At 38.9% G+C, this 23,206-nt stretch overlaps 1 protein-coding gene across 7 annotated transcripts in view; it reads left to right on the plus strand.

Annotated features, from left to right (window-relative positions):
• ESRRG (estrogen related receptor gamma) overlaps positions 1 to 23,206 on the plus strand; it is a 476,445-nt gene that overhangs the window by 413,314 nt on the left and 39,925 nt on the right. For all 7 annotated transcript variants that reach the window (XM_074949251.1, XM_074949253.1, XM_074949252.1 and 4 more), the window contains one exon: positions 3,848 to 4,009. In XM_074949251.1, the coding sequence (XP_074805352.1) occupies positions 3,848 to 4,009 (162 nt within the window). The remainder of the gene's footprint in view (positions 1 to 3,847; positions 4,010 to 23,206) is intronic.

Below are 23,206 nucleotides of genomic sequence, written 5' to 3' on the forward strand. Positions count from 1 at the left end.
GGTTTTGCTCTGCAGCGTGTACAAACTCAAGCAGCAACTGTACTAATTCCATGAAGTAAATTTAATTGCATTATATCTCTAGTGCAAGAGACTACAGAATTAGCCTACAAAGGTATGAATTTCCTACCAAGTGCTTGTGAACTCTTCCATACACAGAATTCCCATACACAGTTGTCACTGTCAAGAAGGCTATTTTGCTATCAAAGCGGGACAAGCCTTCCCACCTCCTCCGATTTAGGGAAAAATAAAAGAAGCATGGAGGTTTTGTGCCCGTGACACTACCTAGCTGTGTAGAAAACAGTGTTGATTTCATCCCGTGTTCCCCAGTAGGGGACACTGCTGCGTACAATACACATGAGCATATGGGGATCTGTAGAGCAAATAAACAGGCTTTGAACTGTAAGCGAAAGGGCATTTTAGCTACGTCAAAGGAAAAACAACCAGTTTTACATAAAATTAAGGCTTAAGTGAACATATGGCATAGTTTCCTTTTGCCTTTCCAAAAAACATTATGCTGATTATACCTTCAATTGTCCAATCTGGCATCTTCTTCTCAGCCTGCATAAGCTGTTCCACCATTCTGTAAATACAATCTAGGGCTGCATTAAGCAGATTTTTCACATTATAATAAAAACTTTCTGATAATACAATAAAATTTAATAAACTCTAAGGCTTAATTTCATTAGAGGTTTAGTTTTGCTGGATGCACAGATTGCCAGTTTTTTCATTTATTTTACGTTGTCATTGAGCTGAAATGTTGATAGCCTCCTAACATAGAAAAAATATTCCAGTCCTTTAATATAGGCATAGGTTAACACTATTGTGCTGAAGCATCCAAGAAACTGTGTGTAAACCTGAGATTATTGGGAAGTAGTGTATTACAACACCTTTAAGAAGATAACCACCAATTTTAGTAAACTCCATTTGTCTGAGATAAACTAATCTCCTTATTAATCATTATTATCTAAAGGCTTCTGTTAATTTTCCTTAGTTCACCCAATTACAAACATTTTTGTAACAAACACTTACAAAACTTAATTTTTGGATCCTGTCAGATAAGTGTCAGGGAACAGTTGAATCGGTTTTATTAAGGAAGTAGCCTGGGAGATTTTCTGGACCCTGGCTGATAGTTTGTGCATAACAAAGGCACAGGAATGAAAATTGGGTTCTATTGATTCTAATTAGGGAAACGTTAAATAAGATTTACCTAGAAACAGTGCTCATGGCTATTCAATTTCCTGCGTGATGGGGATTTCTGAGAACATTCAGAATTTCCCTATGCCTTGTACTAAACCATGCTTCAGTACATGTAGCCTTTTTCTCTGTAGTGAAATAACAGGGATTAGGAGGTCTCTTTTAGACAGACCTCTTTCTGTTCTTTTTTGCATTTCTTTTCTTATCTACAGAATCTAGTGGCCTGCCTTCAGGTCTTGTTGTGTTGTCAGAATAATGAAAGTGGAGATTTTGTGAAGCAGAAATGAAAATGTACACTATTCTTGAATCATCTGCAAGAAGCAAACATTTGATGAAGATGCTGTTATTTTAAAAAAGGAGATTTCCAGTCTGTTCCTTGTGTGAGTCTGAACTGAGAAAAACTGAATTTGTGGACATTTACCTTAGTAATCTGGAGCTCTTGTTCACTAATATACTATAATTTTAAATATATGGTTTATGTCCCCATCTTCATGCATTACAATATGAATGCTGGGTCCATTTATACATTTTTTGCGAATAAGTAGTAAGAAAAATAGAATTTAGTTACTTTGCTTTTCACTGCATATGGGTTTGTTGTTAAATTCTTGAGAAAATATGCTGTGATCTTTAATTTTTGGAAAGAATGATGTTTTCTAATAAGTTAAACAATCAAAAAACCAAATAAAGCATCTGTTCATTAAAAAAATAAAGAATATTATGTTGAAAAACTATTTGCCACTCTCCGTTAAAATTATCAACTGACATTTTTAAATTAATATTCAATTCCCTGTTAATCAGTTTGATAATAAGTAGAATATTGAAATAAATAATTATTTAGATGGCCTAGCTCCTATAGGTCTTATAAACATGAATCCATCCCCTTGCAATAAAACATACTTGATGGAATGCTTTCCAGCTGGGTCTTGCACTTATTTTATGAAGGACTTACATGTATCACGAATTTGTAATAACGCTAAAATACTGCTGAAAATAGATCAGAATCAAGGAGTCAGTGTCACAAAAGAGTGGTAAAGTATCAGAAATCAGAATCAAGGAAGGATATTTAGGGAAATCTGACAGTAGCAGATATCTTGGAACCTGTCCTGCAGTCGCTATGCAAGTCAAACTCCCATTTATTTCAGTTGTAGTTTTTCCTATGAGGACAGTAGGGCCTATAGCTGACATTTTGAAGCAGGAAAAAATATCAACTCCATCAGCTTTCTTGGCAGTTAGAGGGAGATGAGGGTGCTAGACAATCTTCTCGGGATCTAACCCTATATATGTCAAGCCACATGACTGTTTATCCCAAAAGACTGAAAGGATTAGTCTAAGTCCTCTAAAGGGCTACCGTTTGGGCTCTAAGAACATATGCTTTATGTCTGGCTGATACATTTCAGGTATGCTACAAGATGTACCTATCATTAAAAGGTAGGACACCTGGCTGCATATATTGGGAAATGTATAGAAGACTTAAGGGCCCAATCCGTCTCCCACTGATGTCTTTCTACTGAGTTCTTTGGGAGGTGGATCAGGCTTCTAAAGAATTCATAAAAAGGCTTCTTTTAGCATCTCAAATTAAAGCCTCAATATACGGTGTAATACTGACAGATTTTATGTGTTTGCTACTTGTATACTCTAGAGTTGTGGGTGTCTTGTAATAAGCCCATGCAGTTTTTCTTGCTGTTTCTTTTTTGACTGTTCATTCTAACATAACTGATTGCTCCATATAAATCACAGGATTCAATTGTATGCAAAATAAATATAAAATAAATGAAAATGTTACAGATATTAAAAAGTATTCCAAAATAATACAACATTTTTGTGTACAAAAGAGTTTTCTCAAATAGGGCCTAATTCTGACGTCACTTACACCAGTTTTACGTTGGTATATTTCCATTGATTTTAATGGAGTTACTCCTGATTTTATCTGTAAATGAAAGGAGTATCAGCTCACTCCTGTTTAAATTAAAAGAAGCTAGTTTTGGGTGAGATTCTGAGGTTCTGCATTACAGAGTAGCACAAATACAGGCAGTCGCATTTCGTTCCTAGAATACAAGCCCCTGGGACCACAAATCTTAGTATTATCATTTTAAAAGAGCAGGCTATAGGTACTATAAGATATATAGGGTGATAGTTGCTCAGAAACTCTTGCGATTACATGTATTAGGACAGTTTGACTCTGACTTCTGAGATAAAGAATGGCAACAGAAGTTTCAGATTTTAAGGACTTAACTATTTGTTAATTGGCTGTGTTATTTTTATTCAGGCAATGTGCAGCTCTTCTTAAAAACACTATATCCAAAAATATAAATAACAGAAAAAGTCTCAATTTGCAAAACCTAAAACTTATTTCAATAGCTAAAAGTTTAGTCAGTGACAATTTTATTCCAAATGTTATGATGTAATAATTGTATTTGTGCATCCCATGCATATTATTTTATTTGTAATTTACGTACAATAAATGAGTCATGCTTGCTGAAAATGTTTATATGGGCCCCAGTCAATCTCTGCTGTAACTCCTTGGTGGAGTTAATAGAGCCGCACGGGTTAAATGTGGTCACTGTTTTTAAGCTAATGTGAAACTTAATTCACCTGTCAGAAAAATAGGGTAACACTGTTGGTGATCTTGTAGCATTCTGGTCCATTTTTACAGATAACAAGATTGTCTCCCATTTGCTGGTTGCTGAACCAGAGAAGATCTATGCCATGCCTGACCCCACTGTTCCAGATAGTGACATCAAAGCGCTCACCACACTTTGTGACCTGGCAGACAGAGAATTGGTGGTCATCATTGGATGGGCTAAACATATTCCAGGTACATAATATATATACATATATATATAGTTGTAAAACAATGACTGCCTGAAAATCAACACACAGGTTATTACATTACAGTGACAAAATGGGAAGACACATTTATAAAGTTTTATGTTTAAGACTGCAGGGTCATTACAGGAATGTTGGTTACAATATATCCTGGTCTGGACATGGTATTATTCTTACTATTAAATGGTATTAGTGGAGGTATAAGTGAATGAATGTTTTAACATGTTTTTTATTAAAGAGGACCAGATCTCAGGTACAGCTGAACTGCACAGGGCACTAATGAGAGATGTGTGTTCAAAGACACTTTAAAGCACGCTCTTTAAAACTTTATACAAGGCTAGTTCCTCTGCACCAGATTAGAGCAATCTGAAGGCTGCACTGTAAACACTACAAAATGGTAAAAAATGCAACTGAAGTTCAGTGTGAAATAGGGGAATCCTGGCCACTATCCCTCTCCCCTGCTATGCCAGCAGGAGTTGGGGAAGTGGTATAAGAACACCTACATTAGCAGGTAGATCACCTTAATCTGGGGTTAAAGTCCTTGGGAGAGTTAAACTGGTTTTAGGACCAGATTATTCCAGCAGTACAGCACCAGGTAACCATGCTATATCTCAATATTTCCTTGGTCTGTGCAAGATGGACCAGTGTCCACATCACACAATAACATACTATTATTAAAGCTAATTAGCAATCTCAGCAGAGACAGTGGGTAGCAGAAATAATCTCTCAGAGCAAAGATTTGTGGATCTTCCCGGTCAGGTCTGAAGCATGTTTTCAATGCAGTGTTTGAGACACTTGTACCTGTTGTTTGGCTGTGCCAGGTCCAGGTAAAAGCGGGTTTCTCTAGTCCGGCATGTGCCTGTGTAACCTCCCCTTTCTTCCAGTCACCTGGGGCAATGTGTCAGTATCCCCATGCTGAACTGCTCTGAGGCTGCTGCAAACTCACCCTGGGCCTCTCTCTTCCTTAAAGAGGTATGCACTTTCCTCTAGCAACCGGACAACGCCCTCTCCTCCACCCCTGCTTAATGTGCAGTGAGGTCATACTATGGGTTAATAAACAAATACACTCTCCAGGGCTGTCAGTCTCTCATCTTTCAGAAACATATGAAAAAAGTGTTAGCTTTTTATTTATGTTATTTATTTTATTATAATCATCTTAGTATTCTAGCAGGATAACTGGAGATATTTGTGCATTTCAGTCAGCTAATTGCCATATTGGAGCCTCAGAATACCAACCATTCACAACGAGGACAGATGTACTTTAATTGCTATAGCCAATGTAGCAATGTCCTTTTAGATTTCATTTTACCCCATGGAATTCTCTGATTCACCTTAATGTGAATGCGTAGTCCAGGCAACTTTCTGTTTATCAAAGTTAAAAAATAATGTATATTTCTAATACCATCAGAAATGGCACCCTTATTGTAATATTAATAGACTGTATAGATTACATATATACATTCAGCAAGCCAGAATACTGGATCTTATTTATACATGGAACAGTAGATAGTAAACATCTACATTTCAGTATGTTACTTTGTTCCTGAGATTCTTTTGTTTTAAGCATTTCTTGTGGTAGTGACTCAACGCTTAAGTGTTGGGTTTTCGTCTTTCTATATGTCAGGAACAGCGGGGCCCCAATTCTGCTTGGGCTTCTGGTCCTACCACAGTACAGATAATAAATAATAAATAATAATTAATAATCAATATGCTTCTAAAGCATAATTTTACTTCTGTAGGGAGACGGTATCCTACACATGCTGAAATATTTCATATTCTGCCCAGATGAAATTTATTTGTTCAAATTTTATACCACAAATGGTTTATAAACAAGCTTTTGGATCATGAGCAATGTTTTTCTGGTACAGTTCACTTATTTCTGTCTCCTTAAACTAGTTTGTCTTTATGCTTTGAATGCTACAGTAATTTCTTTAATCAAATTGATGGAAGTCCCTTTCCCAGCCCACACTGAAACCAATTTATTGGTCATGATACGCCAGCTATGTTGCTAACAGTCGTAACGAACTGTCAGGCAATATCGCAGTGAAGCTAATTTGAAGTCATTAGGTGTGCAGCGTTCAGGCAACAATTTGTTACAGTGGTTAGAAACACAGCTGACATTTCTGAATGGCTTTGTTCAGAGCAGGTCTAGATGAGCCCAAGCAAATTGTAAACTAATTTAAACATCACTCTGTATTATACTAGCTACTTTGTCTTACACTGGTTGCTAATAAAGCACCCCAAATTAAGTCAAAACTAGTTAAATAGGTGAGTTTGAGCTTCATCTTCAGAAGATACCTACATTAGTCTAACTGAAATAAAGCACTGGAGCTAGAAGTCAGTCACACACCACGATGATTGTCCCAGGATCTTTTATCAGTTTGATTTGTGAATATGTTGCATAGCTTTCTTTTGGAGTATGGGGGGAGTTGAGGAACTGAGCAATCTTTTAAAAACAATTCAGTGCCTGTAGTTAGCATGAAAAGCTATTGGACACTGTAAGCTGGCATTATAAATTTAAGACCCGCAATCTGAACTAGCTGAGGAAAACTTCTATAGTAGGCCAGCCCTGTCTTGTGAGACAAAGTCAAAACCACACCTGCCGTGGTAAAGCTGCACTATCTACGGTTACTTGCTTGACCCCATTTGGGTAAAAAAAAATATAACCTAAATAGTAAACAAAGGCAATCCTTTCCTAAGCCTGAGGTCAGTGATAAAATCTGTGCTTGCTGCTTTAGATCACAAAAATCAAAATGAGGAAGGGCTTGACATGCTAAAGGGCAAATGTTATGAGCGTGATCAGAAGGTTTTTAGTTTGGTTTTGAGTGATGGAGTGCTGCTCAACTTGGGCTGCCAGAGCTTAACTAATGACTGGCATTGGCACAGAACAACTGTAGAGAAGCCTGCAGTGGTGCAACCCTGCTGTTGCCTGTGCCAGCACATGTTAGCCTAGGCAGGGATACAGTGGAACTGGGAAAAGGGGCAAGTCATAAAAGGAACAAAGAGCAACAAAGGGATGAATTGTGATATAGTCATAGTCAGCCAAATAAACCTGTGGTGGCTATCCATTGAACGCAGTGGCACTATATGGGAGTGAATTTGGCCCATTGTGTGGGCTACACCAGATCTTGCTTTATTGCCGTATTTCTTCAGGTGTAACATGATTAAAGGCCCTTTCATATGAGTTGTATTAGAACCATTAAAAGACTTAGCTGTAATGCATTGTAATTCAATGGAAACCTTTATATTTTGAAAGACAGCTTCATTGTGGAAAAAAAAAACATTTTCCAGCCATTATAAAGAAGGGTTATTTCTTGAAGTTATCTACAGAAAGTAAAGTGCTGTACACATTTGATCCCTCCACCCACACCATTCTCTGTGGAGGTCATGTCCTAAAATTTGCTTTAAAATGTTATTAAATTACTATGCTATCATCAGATCATTAGAACTTCTGAATTATTGGGAATATTCTCTACAGCCGCTTTTTCTGAACAAAAAGTGTACGGTTCTGCAGAAGGAAATATTGAAAGAAAAATATGTATGGAAAAGCTCTATCAGCAAATAGAATTAGTCTACTCACCTTAATAAATCAAATAAATGGGAAGTGTGTTGTTATGAAACATGACCATGTCTTATCTGAAGAAGAAAAAGAGCACAATGGTATTAAGAAATGCTTGACTTTAGTTAGAGGAGCGTAAGGGCACAAGAACAGATGATGGTGCCCTAATAGCCCTTTTTAAGAATGACAGGGCCCCGCCATTAGCATCCTTTTATATCCTTGAAATTGCTCATGCCTCGCTTTTCTGGTTCCTATCTGCCTGACTCTTCTTTATTTCTCTTTCAATTTCATCCGCGCTCGGATAAGCGCGTGCTAACACAATATGATTGAGCTGTAAAATGGAATGCTGTCGCCTCTAATCTCTTTTATGTAGATATGGAGGTACTTGCACAGTCCACTTCATTCTCTCTCTCTCTATTGTTGGCCTTTTTAGAATGGGTTGCCAAGTAATGGAGGCTCAGTCAAATATTAGAGCTAGGTTTCACAGGGTGTGATAAGAAGATTATCAGCCCAGCAGTCAGATCTATTGTTGTTCTTTCTGTCAGATTAAAATATTCCTATGTACTGTAACTTCGTTAGCAAAATGCTGAAGGTGCTTAGGGAGACACTGAGGCTGCTTCATCTCCTGCCTGATGAGACAAAACCCACATTAGTTGACCTATATAAACGGCCTAAATATATTTATGGAGCTGTGCTAGACATTTTTTTTTACATAACAGACAGCTGTTTCACGCCATGGGTTACTTGTGGTTGGGGCCCTCCCCTTTGCTTTGGGTTGGGGGGGCCATTTTATTTTGGGCATATTGAATTAATTAAGCTATTCTCCAGTGTAGGATGGGATTCTGCTGATGTCTAGTCACAGTTTCAGAGTCACTCGGGCACCATTTCTGTAATGTAACTGTCTCATTGACATTCAGCAAAAATGTGCAATGTTCTCTTATTCTAAGTGGAGGCAGGAAACATTAAGCTCTTAAAACTGTGCATAACAGGAAGCTAAAGGGACAAAATGTTCTCTAAAAAAAATTTGCATGCATGAAAAAACACCAACCAGACCATAGAAATCAAGTTTTCGCACTTAAAATGAAAAATTTGGTTGAAATGGCTACACTGGGCTAATCTATCAAAAATTAACTAGTTACACAATTTCATAAATTAAACTTGCTTGCTTTCAAATGTGTTCCTATTTTGCCAGGAATTAACAATATTCCATTATAGGTATAGGTAAAAATAATCACTGTCCTGGTATTTAAAAGGGGTACTACATGAGGGTATGATTTTTGCTGGAGCAGATCCAAGAATGTTTTGAATATCTTAGTGCTAATGTTAATGTTTTATGAAACATTATTGTTCCAATACACTCTGTGTAGAGGACAATATTTAAGCTTTCCTTTCCAAAGCAGCTCTCAGGGGTGTAGTTTAACATTCTAAAACTGAAAAGAATATGATTCGCTGTAGAGTTGTCATTTTTAAACTGCCCTTTACTCATCATCTGCTCCAGAAATGCCACTCTGTGTGATAAAAATGTGGGTAAAGACATAAAGAAGAAGCTGGAAATAATCACTTTAAAGTGTTCCAGCAATGTATCCTATGTGCATATGTAGGTGGAAGGTGTGTGTATATATGTGTTTATGCACATACTCTCACATATACTGTGTGTACCCTAAAGTGTGTGTGTTTATTATATATAAATCATTGTGTCATAGAAAGTGAAAATGAAAAAAGTTGAACTTCCATGCTACTTCACAATAGATGGAGTTTTACAGTAGCCAGGGTCCAGTGCACATGCAGAACTAACTCCATATAGACCCAAAGGACTTCGGAGACAGGCTGGGATTTTGTGTGGGAAAATTATATGGGGCTGCATGTATGCACTTCACCTCCCACTTTCCAGGCAGCATATCCTTTCAGCCTCTCCATTGCCTTTACTTCAACCTCTCTGCAGCACTTTGACCATGGCCAGCCTCCCAGTCTGTCTCCATAGTCTTCTTTCTGCAGGCCTTTGTGGAGTGGATACAGAGCCCCACTGAGCACCCACTCCATACCCATTCCCACACAATGTAATCATGTGGTTTTGTCGAGTTTATGGCCTTCCACTGTCTATTGTGCTACTAGCTGAATTCAGGGCCATTTTAGGCAATACTTCCAATGTTGCAGCTGCACAGCAATCCCCAGGTTCTGGAGTCCCTGTACCTTCAGAAACAGGTGGAAATGCTAATGTGGTGTTTACTGCTCATGCTACATGGTATGGAGTATGAGCTGCTACATGGTATGGAGTATGAGCTGCTTCATGCAGCCTGACAGCTCTGTAGTGATAATAACTTGAGCCTCCTGAGAAATCAGGGCATCTTTTTTTTTATCCCTGCACTGTCTTGGACTCTTTGCAAGTTCCCCTTGTCTCCAGTTCATCAGAAAAACAGTATCCACTCCTTCCTTCCACTCATCCAACCCCCTTCCACAAGCATGCACACGGGATCTGGACATAAGAACTATTTCCCTATGGTATTTTATCTCCTCCTCCAACCCACAGTTTAAATGGCAGTTGAGTCATGGGAGAAGTCATGGGCCTTACAGTCGGGGATCCAAGTCAAGCAGCTTCTCATGAGCCCCAGATTTCCTTGAACTGTCTCTCCCTGAATTTCACTATATCAGAGGGTTCCACTGTGACTATTATAGATAACTGTGGAGATACATTTATATGAATATGTGCTTATATTATGCATTCATATGTGCACTCCACAGTGTTTCTCTTAGCACCTTGGAGGACTCTAAATGGCAAATTGGAATCTTGGAGCCTTAGTGTGGATGGGCTGCCAGCCACTGCCCGTGTTTTAAGCACCATGCTGAGTAACCCTGCTCCAACATTGTGCTTACAATGCCAGCAGCTCATCTACACTGCTTTGGTACATCAACATTGCTAACACTGGTGGAACTGAACTAGTGTTAGCAAATTGGGGGGAAATTTTTAGAAGTGCTGCTAAGATAGCCTACACCACTGCCAGTGGTTCTGTATGAGAAGATGTATTATAAGGCACTCACGCTAACAAAAGTACCCAGTGTTTTCCAATAAAAATGGGGAAGTGGTAGTGGTAGAAATGACAGCCATGGAAAGGTCTTTTTTCTCTCTTGTACGAGATGTTTATTTTAAAAGTATTTGGAACATTCATCTGAGATCTGTGGATCTGGCACAAAAAACTCTAGGGACCTGCTCCCACTCCTTCTGAAATCAACCACAAAACCTCCGTTGACTTTGACGGGAACAGGAGCAGGCCCAAGTGTAATAACAGATACACACAATATTAGCATGTCTGCTGTTCAGGGAAGATTGGTTCCAGGTAAGGATGAGGCACACTGGGATGGGGGATGTGAGGAAGTTTGTCCTAGTGGTGTTCTGTGCCTGTCCTGGGCATAAACACAGGACTTCAGTTTCTGATATTATCACTTCTGACATCTATGACTAGCATTAAATAAAGGAAAAGAAAATCTTGCGTGCCCAGTCATCTATCCATTCCAAGTCTTATGGTTGAATATAAAATAAATATTCTATATGACACGAAAGAGCTTGATATGAAGACATCCAGTGAAACTTATACAAGTAACTCCTGCTGCTTTCGGTTTTAACATCCGTTCTCTGTCAACTGAAAGAACGTTGTAAAAAACATAGTTCTGTTGATCAGATCACAGAAGAACTTTCAGCTCACCACTTATTTATGTACTCTTCATTAAAACAAAGCCTTTAAAAATGCTTAAATCCTTCAGTAAAATCAGTTTCTCTCAGAATCAGGATCCTTTCCCCCTTTTTAAAGCAACCCTCCCCCCCAACAACACATGCACAGTCTGGTTGTTGCACTTTTTCCCCCCAGTGTCCCCCTTTATCTGCCTCAACCAATCTCCAAATGAATGTATGTCTATCATGGCCTTAGCTTTGACACTCTGGATATATTGATTAATAGTTGCCCTAAGCTCCTTTTAGCAAATCAAATTTTCACTTTTAGCAAGGATTTCGCCTCTGATTTATTCAGCAAAGTGAAATGCACTAAATTGGCTTTGACATTCAGGGAAAATGGCTGAAAAACAAAGAGGAGAGGAAAGAGATATAAATTGTGTGGCAGCTGGATACTTGAAGCATAAAAGAGAGGGTTTCTATAGCATATCACAGGCTAATCTGAAAACATATGTATTTAAAAATGAAGTGGAAAATTATTTTCTTATATTACAGACTTGGAGAACAAGTTTTACATAGCAAAATGCAAGATTTCCATCCAGTATTCATCATATTTTCTTCATGCTACATATATGGAATCTTGTTTTATACCTATTGATAATAATTGTATTAAACAAAAGATGTAAAGGTTTCCAAATAATTTTATAATGAAGTGTGAAATTAGTAAATTTTTGCAAAATATTTTGCTACCTCTATCACTGCCTAAATAATGCTGTTCACTTCTGTGGCACTTTAAAAAATAATAAATGGTTAATGAAATGATAACAAATGAACACCAAATAATGGCAGTGCCCAAATGTATTTCTTTAAATAGAAACAGACATTATTTGGATCTTAAATGCCAGAGTAAAAAAAAATTAGCAATATTTTTCTGTTCATAATTTGCATAACAAAATCTGGACAAGTATGTTACCTTAGGTGACATATGGACTGACTTACACAGTCTGCTTCCTTATTAGACAAAAGAGGTGAATTACTGAGTTGCCCATTGGATTGAGAATACACAATTGCATTTTTCATATTTAAAAGGGTTCAAAGTCATGGGGTAGAGATGAGAGGGGAAATTGAACAAACCTTAATCCCACTACATTAACACATTAGGTTTTGGATTTCTACTGAGCATTTTAGGGCTTTGAGATCAGCAAAAGAATAGATATGGGGTGGCCAAACTGTGGCTCGCGATCTACATGTGGCTCTTTTACAGTTAAAGTGTGGCTTGCGGAGTCCTCTATGCCCCCCCACTCTCCACCTACCAGACTGGGGGGGGGAGCGCAGGACCTCTGCCTTGCAGAGGGGTGGTGGGGTAGGGGTTTCAGCCTCATGGGGTGTGCCTGCCAGGGCTTGGAGTTTCAGCAGGAACAGGGCTGAAGCCCCGAGCCCCAGCAGGCGCCTCCTGTAGGGCTAAAGCGCCAACCCCCAGCAGGCATGCCCCGACTCTCAAACTTCTGAAGATTGTCATGTGCAGCTCGGAGGATCAGCAAGTTTAGCCACCCCTGGAATAGATTTTAAATTGAAAAGAAGAACACAGGAATCGTTTATACCTGTTAAAAAATGGAATAATTAAAATGAGAAATTCTAGAGGAAAATATATATGCGCACACACAATTCTATGACCCAGATGGTGTAATTTGATGTAGCTTAATTGAAGTCAGTTGAGCTGTGCCATATACTTCATCTAGGGATCGACTCACATCAGTAGTCCCTATGCCAATGAGAGCTGAGAAGTGCAGCACCTTGCAGAGTTGAGCTTTAAGCAGGTAGTCCAACTTAGGGGACCATAATATTCACATTAGTACTGATTATTTGTGTGACTACAGGTTCAGTAGATTAGCTCCACGCTCACTGCAGGTGCCTGTCTTACAGTTTTCATTTTTCCTAGCCAATACAGAATTAACCTTATTACCAGAAGAGAGTCTAAATGTATCATTGTATCCTATTTCCTTTCTTATTTTATTAAACTCTTCATTTTTTCTTCCCTGTAAGAAAATTAATATGATATCTGCAGCACTAACTGACCTCAGAATTGACCTGAGATTCAAGCAGCAGTGGAATTTACAAATGGGAGAGCATCTGGAGTGCCACACATGAGATGCCAGGGCATGCTAGGCATTTACCGGCATATTATTTCCTTAAAATCATGCTGTTTCCCCCATAATTTAGTGCAATTTTCAACCATTTTAAATGACTGCTAATTAGGAGAGTGCTATAAAATACCAATTTAAATTGCTGAAATAATCTTTTAGGGTGCTTCATTTCCCAAACAACTTACACCATACAGTCAGTAGACAAGGAAGGCCAATTCTTTCTAAGATGAGCAAATGAGAAATACTCAGCTCAAGGCAGGAGGTTTACTTGCTCTAAAACAGGCTAAGACACGTGGGCCCGATCCCACAATCCTACCTTGGATGAGTGAATATTATTTACAGGAGTCAGGAGGGTTGCACTATTGGACTTTTTATTTGTGGATAATAAATAACACTTTTGTTGTTGGCTTCCCCTCCCTGCTTATAGAGCTATTTCAACCAGAATCAGAAAGAATATAAAGGCTTCCAAACACAGAAAGATTTTTAGATGATTTTAAAAGCCTAATGCAATCGCTGATCATTTTTTCCATAAGATCACAAGTGCTGTATGTTGAAACTGATCAATTCACATACTGGATTTGAAGTGGTAAAATTAAATCAACACACCCCTCAGCATATTTTAACCTCTTAGTCTAGTTAATTCTAAAACCCAACAGGTTACAGTTAATCATCTAGCTTTGCCTCCAACAAAAGTGTATTTACTTCGATATGGGTGGGGAAGAGGAGGCTAGCTTTACAGCCATGTGTTGTTGACACTGTAAATCCAGAGCGGCGGGGGGGGCGGGGAGCCAGTTGCTCAGACTGGATTTAGAGCAGACAGGTTTACACCTGTATGACTAGGTCAGCAGCACAGACTGGTCTAGTTTCCTGAAGTCATCTCAGCCCAACTAAATACTGTAATTCCAAGGGTGCCTCTAAACAGCATCTACTTTCTCTTTGGATGAGGTAGGCTTCACACCTGCTTAACCTACATTAGAATAGGATTAATTACCTGAATTGCAAGGCCCCCTTAGCCCGTCAGCACGTTTCTGGCAGGGCACATGCTGACCTGGGCATGGATATAGGGAGGGGGTAGGAAAAAAGAGCATATGGGTGCTAATGGCAAGACTTGGACCAATCTGATCAACAGAGTCAGCAGTTTTTAAAAATCAGTCGTCTGTAATCTCCTTCTGCATCAGCTGGATCATACAAGAGCTTTGTGAACTTATGTTTCCAGTGCTAACAGTAAGCTTCTTTTTGAGCAGTGCTTGATATATGTATATAAAAAAGAGAATTAGCCTTACATGTTGGGTCCTAAATACTCATTTATTTAATTACCTAAAATGAATACTTACTGGGCAGTAACTATTAAGCTTGTTTCCCTTGATATTTTTAATTCACTCTCTCCAGGTTTCAGACCCTCCGGAGTGAATTGCACACAGTACTATTTAGAGAGGGTTGGTTTTTTGTTTTTTGTTTTTTTTTTTTTTTTTTGCTTAAAACAAACAAACCCTGGAGAACTTTCCTTTTTATTTGAAAATGTGCAGACTGCACAACATGTTCTGTAACATTGAATAACATTCCCAAGAGCTTTTTCTCCCTAAAGTTATGAGACACTTTATTGTAGCCAGACACAAGAGAAATTCTTAATTTAGTAATCAAGCTGTGCTACTCATTAAAGGCTTCATCCTGAGAGCAGTTGACAGGCCTCAACTCTCACTGACGTCAGTGGGTGTGTAGGGCACTCCGCACCTTGCTGCAGTGTTCAGCACCTTGTAGAATTGATCCCTCCTTTCGTGAGGTGTTGAGTTCCTTTAATTCCAATTGTAAGTACTGAGGGTTGAGATTGCTCAGCAGTGTCAGGTGTAAGAAGGCCTCCAAATTCAATGTAAATAACACTTGAAGGGAAGAGCCCGCAAAGCTCTGCATTTGCTCTCTGTGCATGAGCATCCTGGGAAAGAGTTATGAGCAGGTTGGGGGGAATGGCAGGGCAAATCCAGTTGGTTCACAACTCTCATGCGTCTACCTGCTGGAAAAAACAACAACAACAGATAGAACAGTATAGCATTCCAGGGGACGGCATACAGAGTAGAGACGTGGCTCTCCACCTTTCCAGACGATTGTATCCCTTTCAGGAGTCTGATTTGTCTTGCGTACACCCAAGGTTCAGCTCACTTAAAAACTACTTGCTTACAAAATCCGACATAACAGTACAAAAGTGTCACAGCACACTGTTACTGACAAATTGCTTACTTTTTACCATTTAATTATAAAATAAATCAATTGGAATATAAATATTGTGCTTATATTTCAGCATATAGAATATAGAGCAGTATAAACAAGTCATCGTCTCTATGAAATTTTAGTTTGTACTGACTTTGCTAGTGCTTTTTATGTAGCTTGTTGTAAAATAGGCAAATATCTAGATGAGTTGATGTACCCGTGGAAGACCTCTGAGTACCTGCAGGGATACATGTACCGCTGGTTAAGAACCACTAGAGTAGAGGGTGTTGATAATGACAGTGTTAATATGCCTACTAACTGAGTAATGCCATCTACAATCACATAACCTATGGCGATCATGTCTGCAATGAGAGAGAATAATCTTTGAGAGAGACAGGGACTGTGAAAGGGCTTGCTATGGGTGAAAATGTGTGTGTGTATATATATATATATATATAGCTATGGTGGCATATGTTCCTGGAGCTTTTTACATGGTGGGCTAGAATTTGCCTTAGAGAACTTCACTAACAATTGAATAAAACTATCTCTGCAGTAGAAGGTGATGACTTTTTACAGCAACAGTAAACAATAGTTTAGGACAAGCAGTGAAGTACACCTAATCCAGTTAAAGTAGAGGGGGAATTTTAGGCAGGCAGAATATAATTATTTAATTGGAATTTGACCAGGATGCTTTTGCATTGTTAGGATATCTTCATATACATTCAAATTGCATGGGCTGTGCAGTTTTAAGTTATGGAAATATTTTGAGTCCTTCGAGCATGGTAATTAATTTCATAAATTCAACTTAGTTTTTACCTAACACCTTGTAATGTCTGTTTCCTTAACAAAGTGTGTGATGTCAGTTGATACTTTTTACTGCAGCAACTTAGTAACCAATCCTGTAGACACTTACGCACATGAATAAATTTCCTCACATGAACAGCTCCATTGAACAAAGTTATCCATTTACTTCAGTGTGTGCAGGATCAGACCCATAACTATCAAGGTTCACACTCCAGTCTGCTCTTTGTAAGGTTCTGATCCCAAACCCCACTGAAGTCAATAGAAAGACTTTCATTGACGTCAGCATGTTTTGAATCAGACCCTAAAGATGTATTGTCATGATCAGCTTTGCGGGCCCCAAAGTTTATTATTTGCCTTCTACTTTAGGTGGAGTGAGGAGTGGGAGAGGGATGGGATGGGAGACTTATTGCAGTTCCTTCCGGCTATGCTGGAAGAAGGACAGGAGACACTGGATGTGGTTTAATTAGGCCACAACTTCATTCCTGAATGTCTGGGAGCAACCAGCAGATAAAATTGCACAGTGCAGATAATTCCATAATCATTTACATATATTGGGAGGGGCTGCTTACCCCTCCCCCTTACCCATCCTGGGTCCCTGACCAACCCAACCCTTTAATAAGGGTTAATGGGGGCTATAAAAGAGGGGGGGTTGACTCCCTCTGATACCAGTCATAGGAGCTCTGACCACCCTGTTTCCACTCCTTTAAGAATACCTCCTTTAAATCATTTCCCAATCCATTTTTTCTGATCACCATATGCATTGTCTATGGAGTCCCTGCACTGGACATCCACCCCACAGTTACATAATGAATTGCAACATCATAACCTAACTCCCCATTTTGTTCCCCCCCCCCCGCACTAAGCCCCCAACCTGCTGTGGGGAAGGTGAAAAACCCATCTTGCCCTAGCGGTAAGTGAAAAATTCCTTCCCAATCCCCTGAGAAAGGAGCAACTCGCTAATGCCCAAAGCAGATCAGGGCGAAACATGGTATTTTCATGGGTGAAAGGGTGGATGTTGCTCTGCCTGGTACAGGAGAAAAAGGGGGCTTTTACTGCACAGTCTCTTCCTGTGACTTGGGGGATGGATCAGCCTCTCAGGGCTGACCTGATATGGAGCTGCCTGCCTCTGTAACAGGTATCTCTCTGGCTCTCTAGCCCTTAAAGGGGCAACACACCTTCTCCAACAAGCCAGAGAGAGGGCCCACCAGTTATTGTGCGATGAGGTCATTAACAAGGAAAAGAGCCCTGCTGTGGGGAATTAAGGTCACTTACTGTAAAGCAGCATAAGAAGCTGTTCTGAGCTAGAACCATATTTCAGCATGTACAGAAATACCAGCACGTGGCCTGCATGCTAGCTAGTGTGTCTGTAGTGGAACTTACTCCTTAGCTGATTATGTTATCAATTCAGTTCAGGGAAAAATCTATAGAGAGTCTGTATTTATGATTTGGGAGGTTTTGAAAACACCATGTGATAGTCCTTTGAAACTGTTCTCTTGTCTTCTGCCCATAGGCTGTGATTTCAGCTGGTCAAACTACTTTCCCAAACTAGCTTCCCATTACATTTGTATTCTAATAATTTCACCTGCAACTTATTGCTTTTGCACTGGTGATGGATATCCCTCTGGAATTCCCTTAATTAAAACTGCTACGTTCTTCTGGGTTTTCCTGTTCTAGCTGGATGGATATTGTTGAGGTTTTTTAAGATGATAGAAGTCACAGCAAGTCTTAGGCTAGTATGCCTACTAGCCCATTAATGCAGCTATACTGTTCTGAGGTATAGGCTCCTTGTTACATCCATACTTGGCTTGTTATCCTCTTATCAAGCTCTCTGCATCCCTTTGTTTATTTGAGGAGACAGGAAGACTGTGTGAAGGCTGCTTAGTCAGGGATATCAGCGTTGTTGGCAGGGGAGTGATTGCCAGTTGAAAAACAAGGCATTATTGCTCATTTTTTCCCTCTTATTAGTTTGATTACATTTGCAAATCAAATCAATCCATCAGACATGATCAGGCCTCGTCCGCATTTTAAGGAATAGTAATCTCCGTCTAATAAGATGCAAATGTGTCACATCGGTAAGTAACCAATAAATCATCGTCTTGTCTTTGGCAATCATTAAATATCAGAACCAACAGTCAATTTTTAGTATTTTCAATTTGCGATATGCCGCTGGAATATAAAGATAGATGGACGTAATTACACAAACCAAACACTATTTCAGTTCATTCCAGACAGCAAATTTAGTGGAAGGTATAACTGGCTTGTCATCACACTACATTATTCCTGGCGGTTCATGCAAAGTTCACAGACAAGCTTCAAATGGACGTTGCTCTTTTTACTTCCCTAACAACATCCCCATCACCATGACCAAACTTCAGCAAATGACTGAAACATTGTAGGACATGTCTTCCATGGATGCACAAAGAGACGTGGAAAAAAGAACAGGACAGTTTTTCCAGTACTGGCCCATCAGGCATAACTAAAACTGCAATCTAAAAAGTTTTCTAATATTTATCACATGCCCCCTCTACCTCCTCTCCTGCCTTTTTTTGGATGACTGAAATAAGCTGTTTTAAAAAAAAATCTTATCCCAATTAAAAAAAATAACTTTCAGATTTCCTGCATATAACTCTTCTGCACAAGTTATCCAGTATCTGGCTGAATATAATGAAGACACAATGCAAATGTGAAAGTTTTCAATCCCTGACTAATCTGATTTTTTCCCCCATTTAAATGAGTGGAAATTCTAATTCTTTTTCTTCTTTTTTTAATTGATTTGGGAAAATTGATTGCCGCATGTGCATCCTGTGGATTAATTGATATGCGTGTTGTCTTACTTGTAGAGTGTTGCTTTCCATTAATGGCTCTATTTGTACGCAAAGGTTTGGATAGTTTTCAAAGAGGGAAAAAGAAATAGGCTGCTATCCTGACCCCATTGGAATCAATAGCAAAACTCCCATTGACTTCCAGGAGAAAGCAATTTCATCCATAGTGTCTATATATGCATCGTATGTTTCATTAAATGTATATACAGGTGCTGAAAATGTATTGTATCAATGATGTAAAATTAATTTTAATTATGAAGATATGCTCCATAATTCAATATATTCAGGATAGATCTGTACACACAAAGGTGCTCTGTTGTAGACTGTGTGCTTACTGTACTCTGAGCTAAACAACATAGACCACTACTTTACATTCACAGACATTATTTTATGAGTTTGTAGAATGAAAAACCTAAAATTGCAATCCTTTACTTAGGCAAAACTCCCAGTGACGCCAGTAGGAGTTTTGCCTGAGTAAGGACTGCAGTATTAGACCCTATGGCTTCTTCTATTATTGTGATACGATGGAAGGGTCAGATTCTACAAAAAGCTGGCTTTCTACTAAGCCATAAGTGGCTGTGCAGAAATCAGAAAAGAGGATTTTGGAGGCTTGTGTCATCTTATTTAGGTTTCCACTGCACCAAAGCCGGACGCAGGACTTACTTGTATCTGACCTTAAGAGACTTCACTATGGTACCTATATAGAGAAATGTATGCCATATTTGGGTCTTCTGTTGCTGAAATATGTCAAGCTAGTGCCAGGGCTCCTTTGCCATTATGTCTATTTCAGCTCTCCTTCTCCTCTTCCTTCCCTCCTCCCCCCAACTGAGAAGGGGAACCTCATACGCTATGGAGTAACTGAGGAGAGCACTAGTTGGAAAGATTCTTCAGCAGCCTAAGAAAGAATATTTTTTCCTGGCAGCATTTTTATTTGATTTTATAAATAAATTAAGTGTAAATTAGGTAAAAGGCTTCTTTGTGGGAAGGCTCTACTTGCTTTTGGGTCTGCATCACTTTGAATCTCTTTGCTGACAGTTGTCTGCTGAAAGAGAGGTGAAAGGGTGGGGGGTTTGCAAACATGAAAATCTGAATTGCTGCATGATCACCACATAGAATTCATTCTTGGCATGAAAAAGTCTTATTCTTTTTTCTGGCAAAAGAAGTATCTGAATGAGATAGATGATAGAATATTACAAAGTAATGTTAGTTAGCGGTGTCTACATGCCAAGCATTTAGACAGCTTGAAATACAGCATCAATTTATAAACAGTCATTGCTGCTTTGAAAAATATAAAATGTTAATACGCATGGGCCAGTTTTTAATCTCACTTACAGTAGTGTAAACCTGGAATAATTCCATTGATATGAAGGAATTACTCCAGATTTAAACTGGTGTAACTGAGGTAGATTCTGGCCCTGTAACCCCAACAGGTTCTAAACAAGAGTCTGCCATAATACACTCCTAGCACTCCTCTTTTTCTAAAAGATGCCTATATGCCATTTTAGCATATTCCTTTACATGTTTTAAACCTCATCTGCTGGACTAATCCTGTATTTGTCCTGTAACCCTGTATTTGTCTTTTGCAAAATGTCCCCCATGATTGTAGGCAGTCTCCAGAAATCTCATTGAGGTACATCTGATACAGCCGTTTTCAGTAGCCATGTGACTTATAAGCTCAATACCAGAACCTTATGCTCTGTCTAACCTATTTACATACCACCATGGTATCTTTATTTGCTTTTCCATCAAATCAATAATGGATCTAATTGAAAAAATTGGCAGAACTACATACAACCTAACTACCAATCTCAGTGTTTTCAAAATATCAGAAATGTTGCACAGCTTCGCAAGTGACGCCTGTGTTAGTGGTGCACTTCTGTTACTAATATGTACAAAAACAAACATTACTACAGGTGCAGCATCTGTACCAATTGATCACTGCGCTATGAGAATTAATCACCTAGTATTCAGCTCAGAGAATAAAATTTACATCTTAATGTATGACTTTTATTACAACACCCATTTGCACTACTAGAAACAGTATAGTTCACTCCAGTTTGAAATTTTATGTGTACGGTCTCAGCCAAAGTTCACAAGTTAACATTCTTAATTAACAAACTTCACAACAATTATATGGTTGGGATTTTTTTTTTTTTTAAGTTCCATCCTTCCAAATGCCAACGCTCATTGGACTAGGTGATGAAGTGGGTTTAATCTTTGGAGCCCTAATTTCAAATCCTGTTCTTACTTTCACAACTGAAAAGGATTTGATGGTCTCATCTAGTTCATTGTGGACAATGCTCCATGTGAAAAAACATCATCCAATTTGGCATATTTCATGCTTGGCAGACCTTATTCAAGAGGGCCCGGCAGTGTTGCAGGTGCATTGGCAAGCTGCGTGGAGAAGCTAATGCAACAACTGTCCACATTACACGTAACTCTAGCAAGTTGTATCAGTTCCATACCTTCGCAAGTGCTAAATTAGCCTGTCATGCTGCCAATAGAATCTTCCTCTGTGCAGAGCCATGTTGAAGTCGGTCCGGCTGGGTGCGAGGGTCTGCACAGGTGGATCCGATGGCAGGCAGCATTGGAGCCATAAACAGTAAAGTATTAAATAAAGAAAATTAGACTTCAGTAATTGAGATACTTCCCCCCCTCCCCCCCCCCATATATAATGGAAAAACATGTCTTACTCATTAACATAGCTTTTGGTATTTTGAAAAATAAAATTAAACCAATTGTGTATTGACACATAGAAAGTTAATCTTTTTCAGGGAAATTTTATGGGGATGTTTTATTATGTGGCTAATTACATATTTACATGTAATGGCCCTGGCAGAGCCATTACAGTCCATTGGGTAAATAATATGTTTTAAAAACCATTTATAAATATGTATTTACTTGACAGACCAGAACGGCTTTTTCTCAGTCATTCTCAGTCACTGAGTAAATAATATATGGATTGCTTTTAAAAATAAATATGTATTTCTCCGACAGGCATTCCAGGCAATTGGGTAAATAATATGCATATTTTTCAAACATTTAAAAATACATGGGGATATATAAAAATTCTGGCCTAAATATGTATCTTCTGTGGAGATCAGAATGACTCTAAAGGTGTCAGACTTAGCTTTGAAATTTCTGTTTTAAATTGCTTTTGTCAGTTTGTGCCACAACCTTCCAGTTAATTAAATGTATTTTTATGTATTTTCATACAGACAGTATAATATCAATGTTGATTTAGAGTTTTATAACACTAACACACTTGACCCTCTTACTCAGTAGTATAAACTATAAAGTCAGCACTGTATAGTTATTTAAGATCCTAGTTTTAATTTTTCACCATCCGAAAGTGAAAAGTCTCATACACTGGTCCAATCCTGCTCCCAGTGAAGTCAGTGGAAAAAACTCCTGTGACCTTACTAGAAGCAGTATCAGTCCCAGTTGTACCAATCAGCTGAAATTTCCTGTGAACTGAAGTCTGTTTATGTCCCCTGAGTCTTATTTTAAACAGGTTGGTTGGTATGCATAGCTATGATGTCATTGGGACTCTTTGGAAAGGTTTTGGATCAGGCCCTATATTAGATCTGTGTTATGCTTCAGTGGACAGGGCACCAGAATGGAAGTCAGAAGACCTCTGCCACTGTCTCTTTACTGTGTGACTTCGGGCAAGTTGCTTAATCTCTGAGTTTTATTTCCCTCTCTGAAAAATTTGAATTATACCCCCAATTTTTGAGTGTTTTGAGATCTATTGGTTTAAATTACTAGATATTATTCATGGCACTCTGGGGCTCAGTGACTTGGCACAATGTGTCATCCAGTTGTTTCTTCTGTGGGTACCTCTACACTGCAGGTGAGAGTGTGCCTCCCAGCATGAGTAGAGATTTGCGCTAGCTTTGCTCAACTAGCACACTAAAAATAGCAGCGTAGCCAGGGATAGCATGAGCAGCAGCTTGGGTTAGCCACCTGAACGTGTTCCCGTGGTGGTCAGATG

Source organism: Natator depressus, chromosome 3 (assembly GCF_965152275.1).
Source record: "Natator depressus isolate rNatDep1 chromosome 3, rNatDep2.hap1, whole genome shotgun sequence".
Lineage (NCBI taxonomy): Eukaryota > Metazoa > Chordata > Testudines > Cheloniidae > Natator > Natator depressus.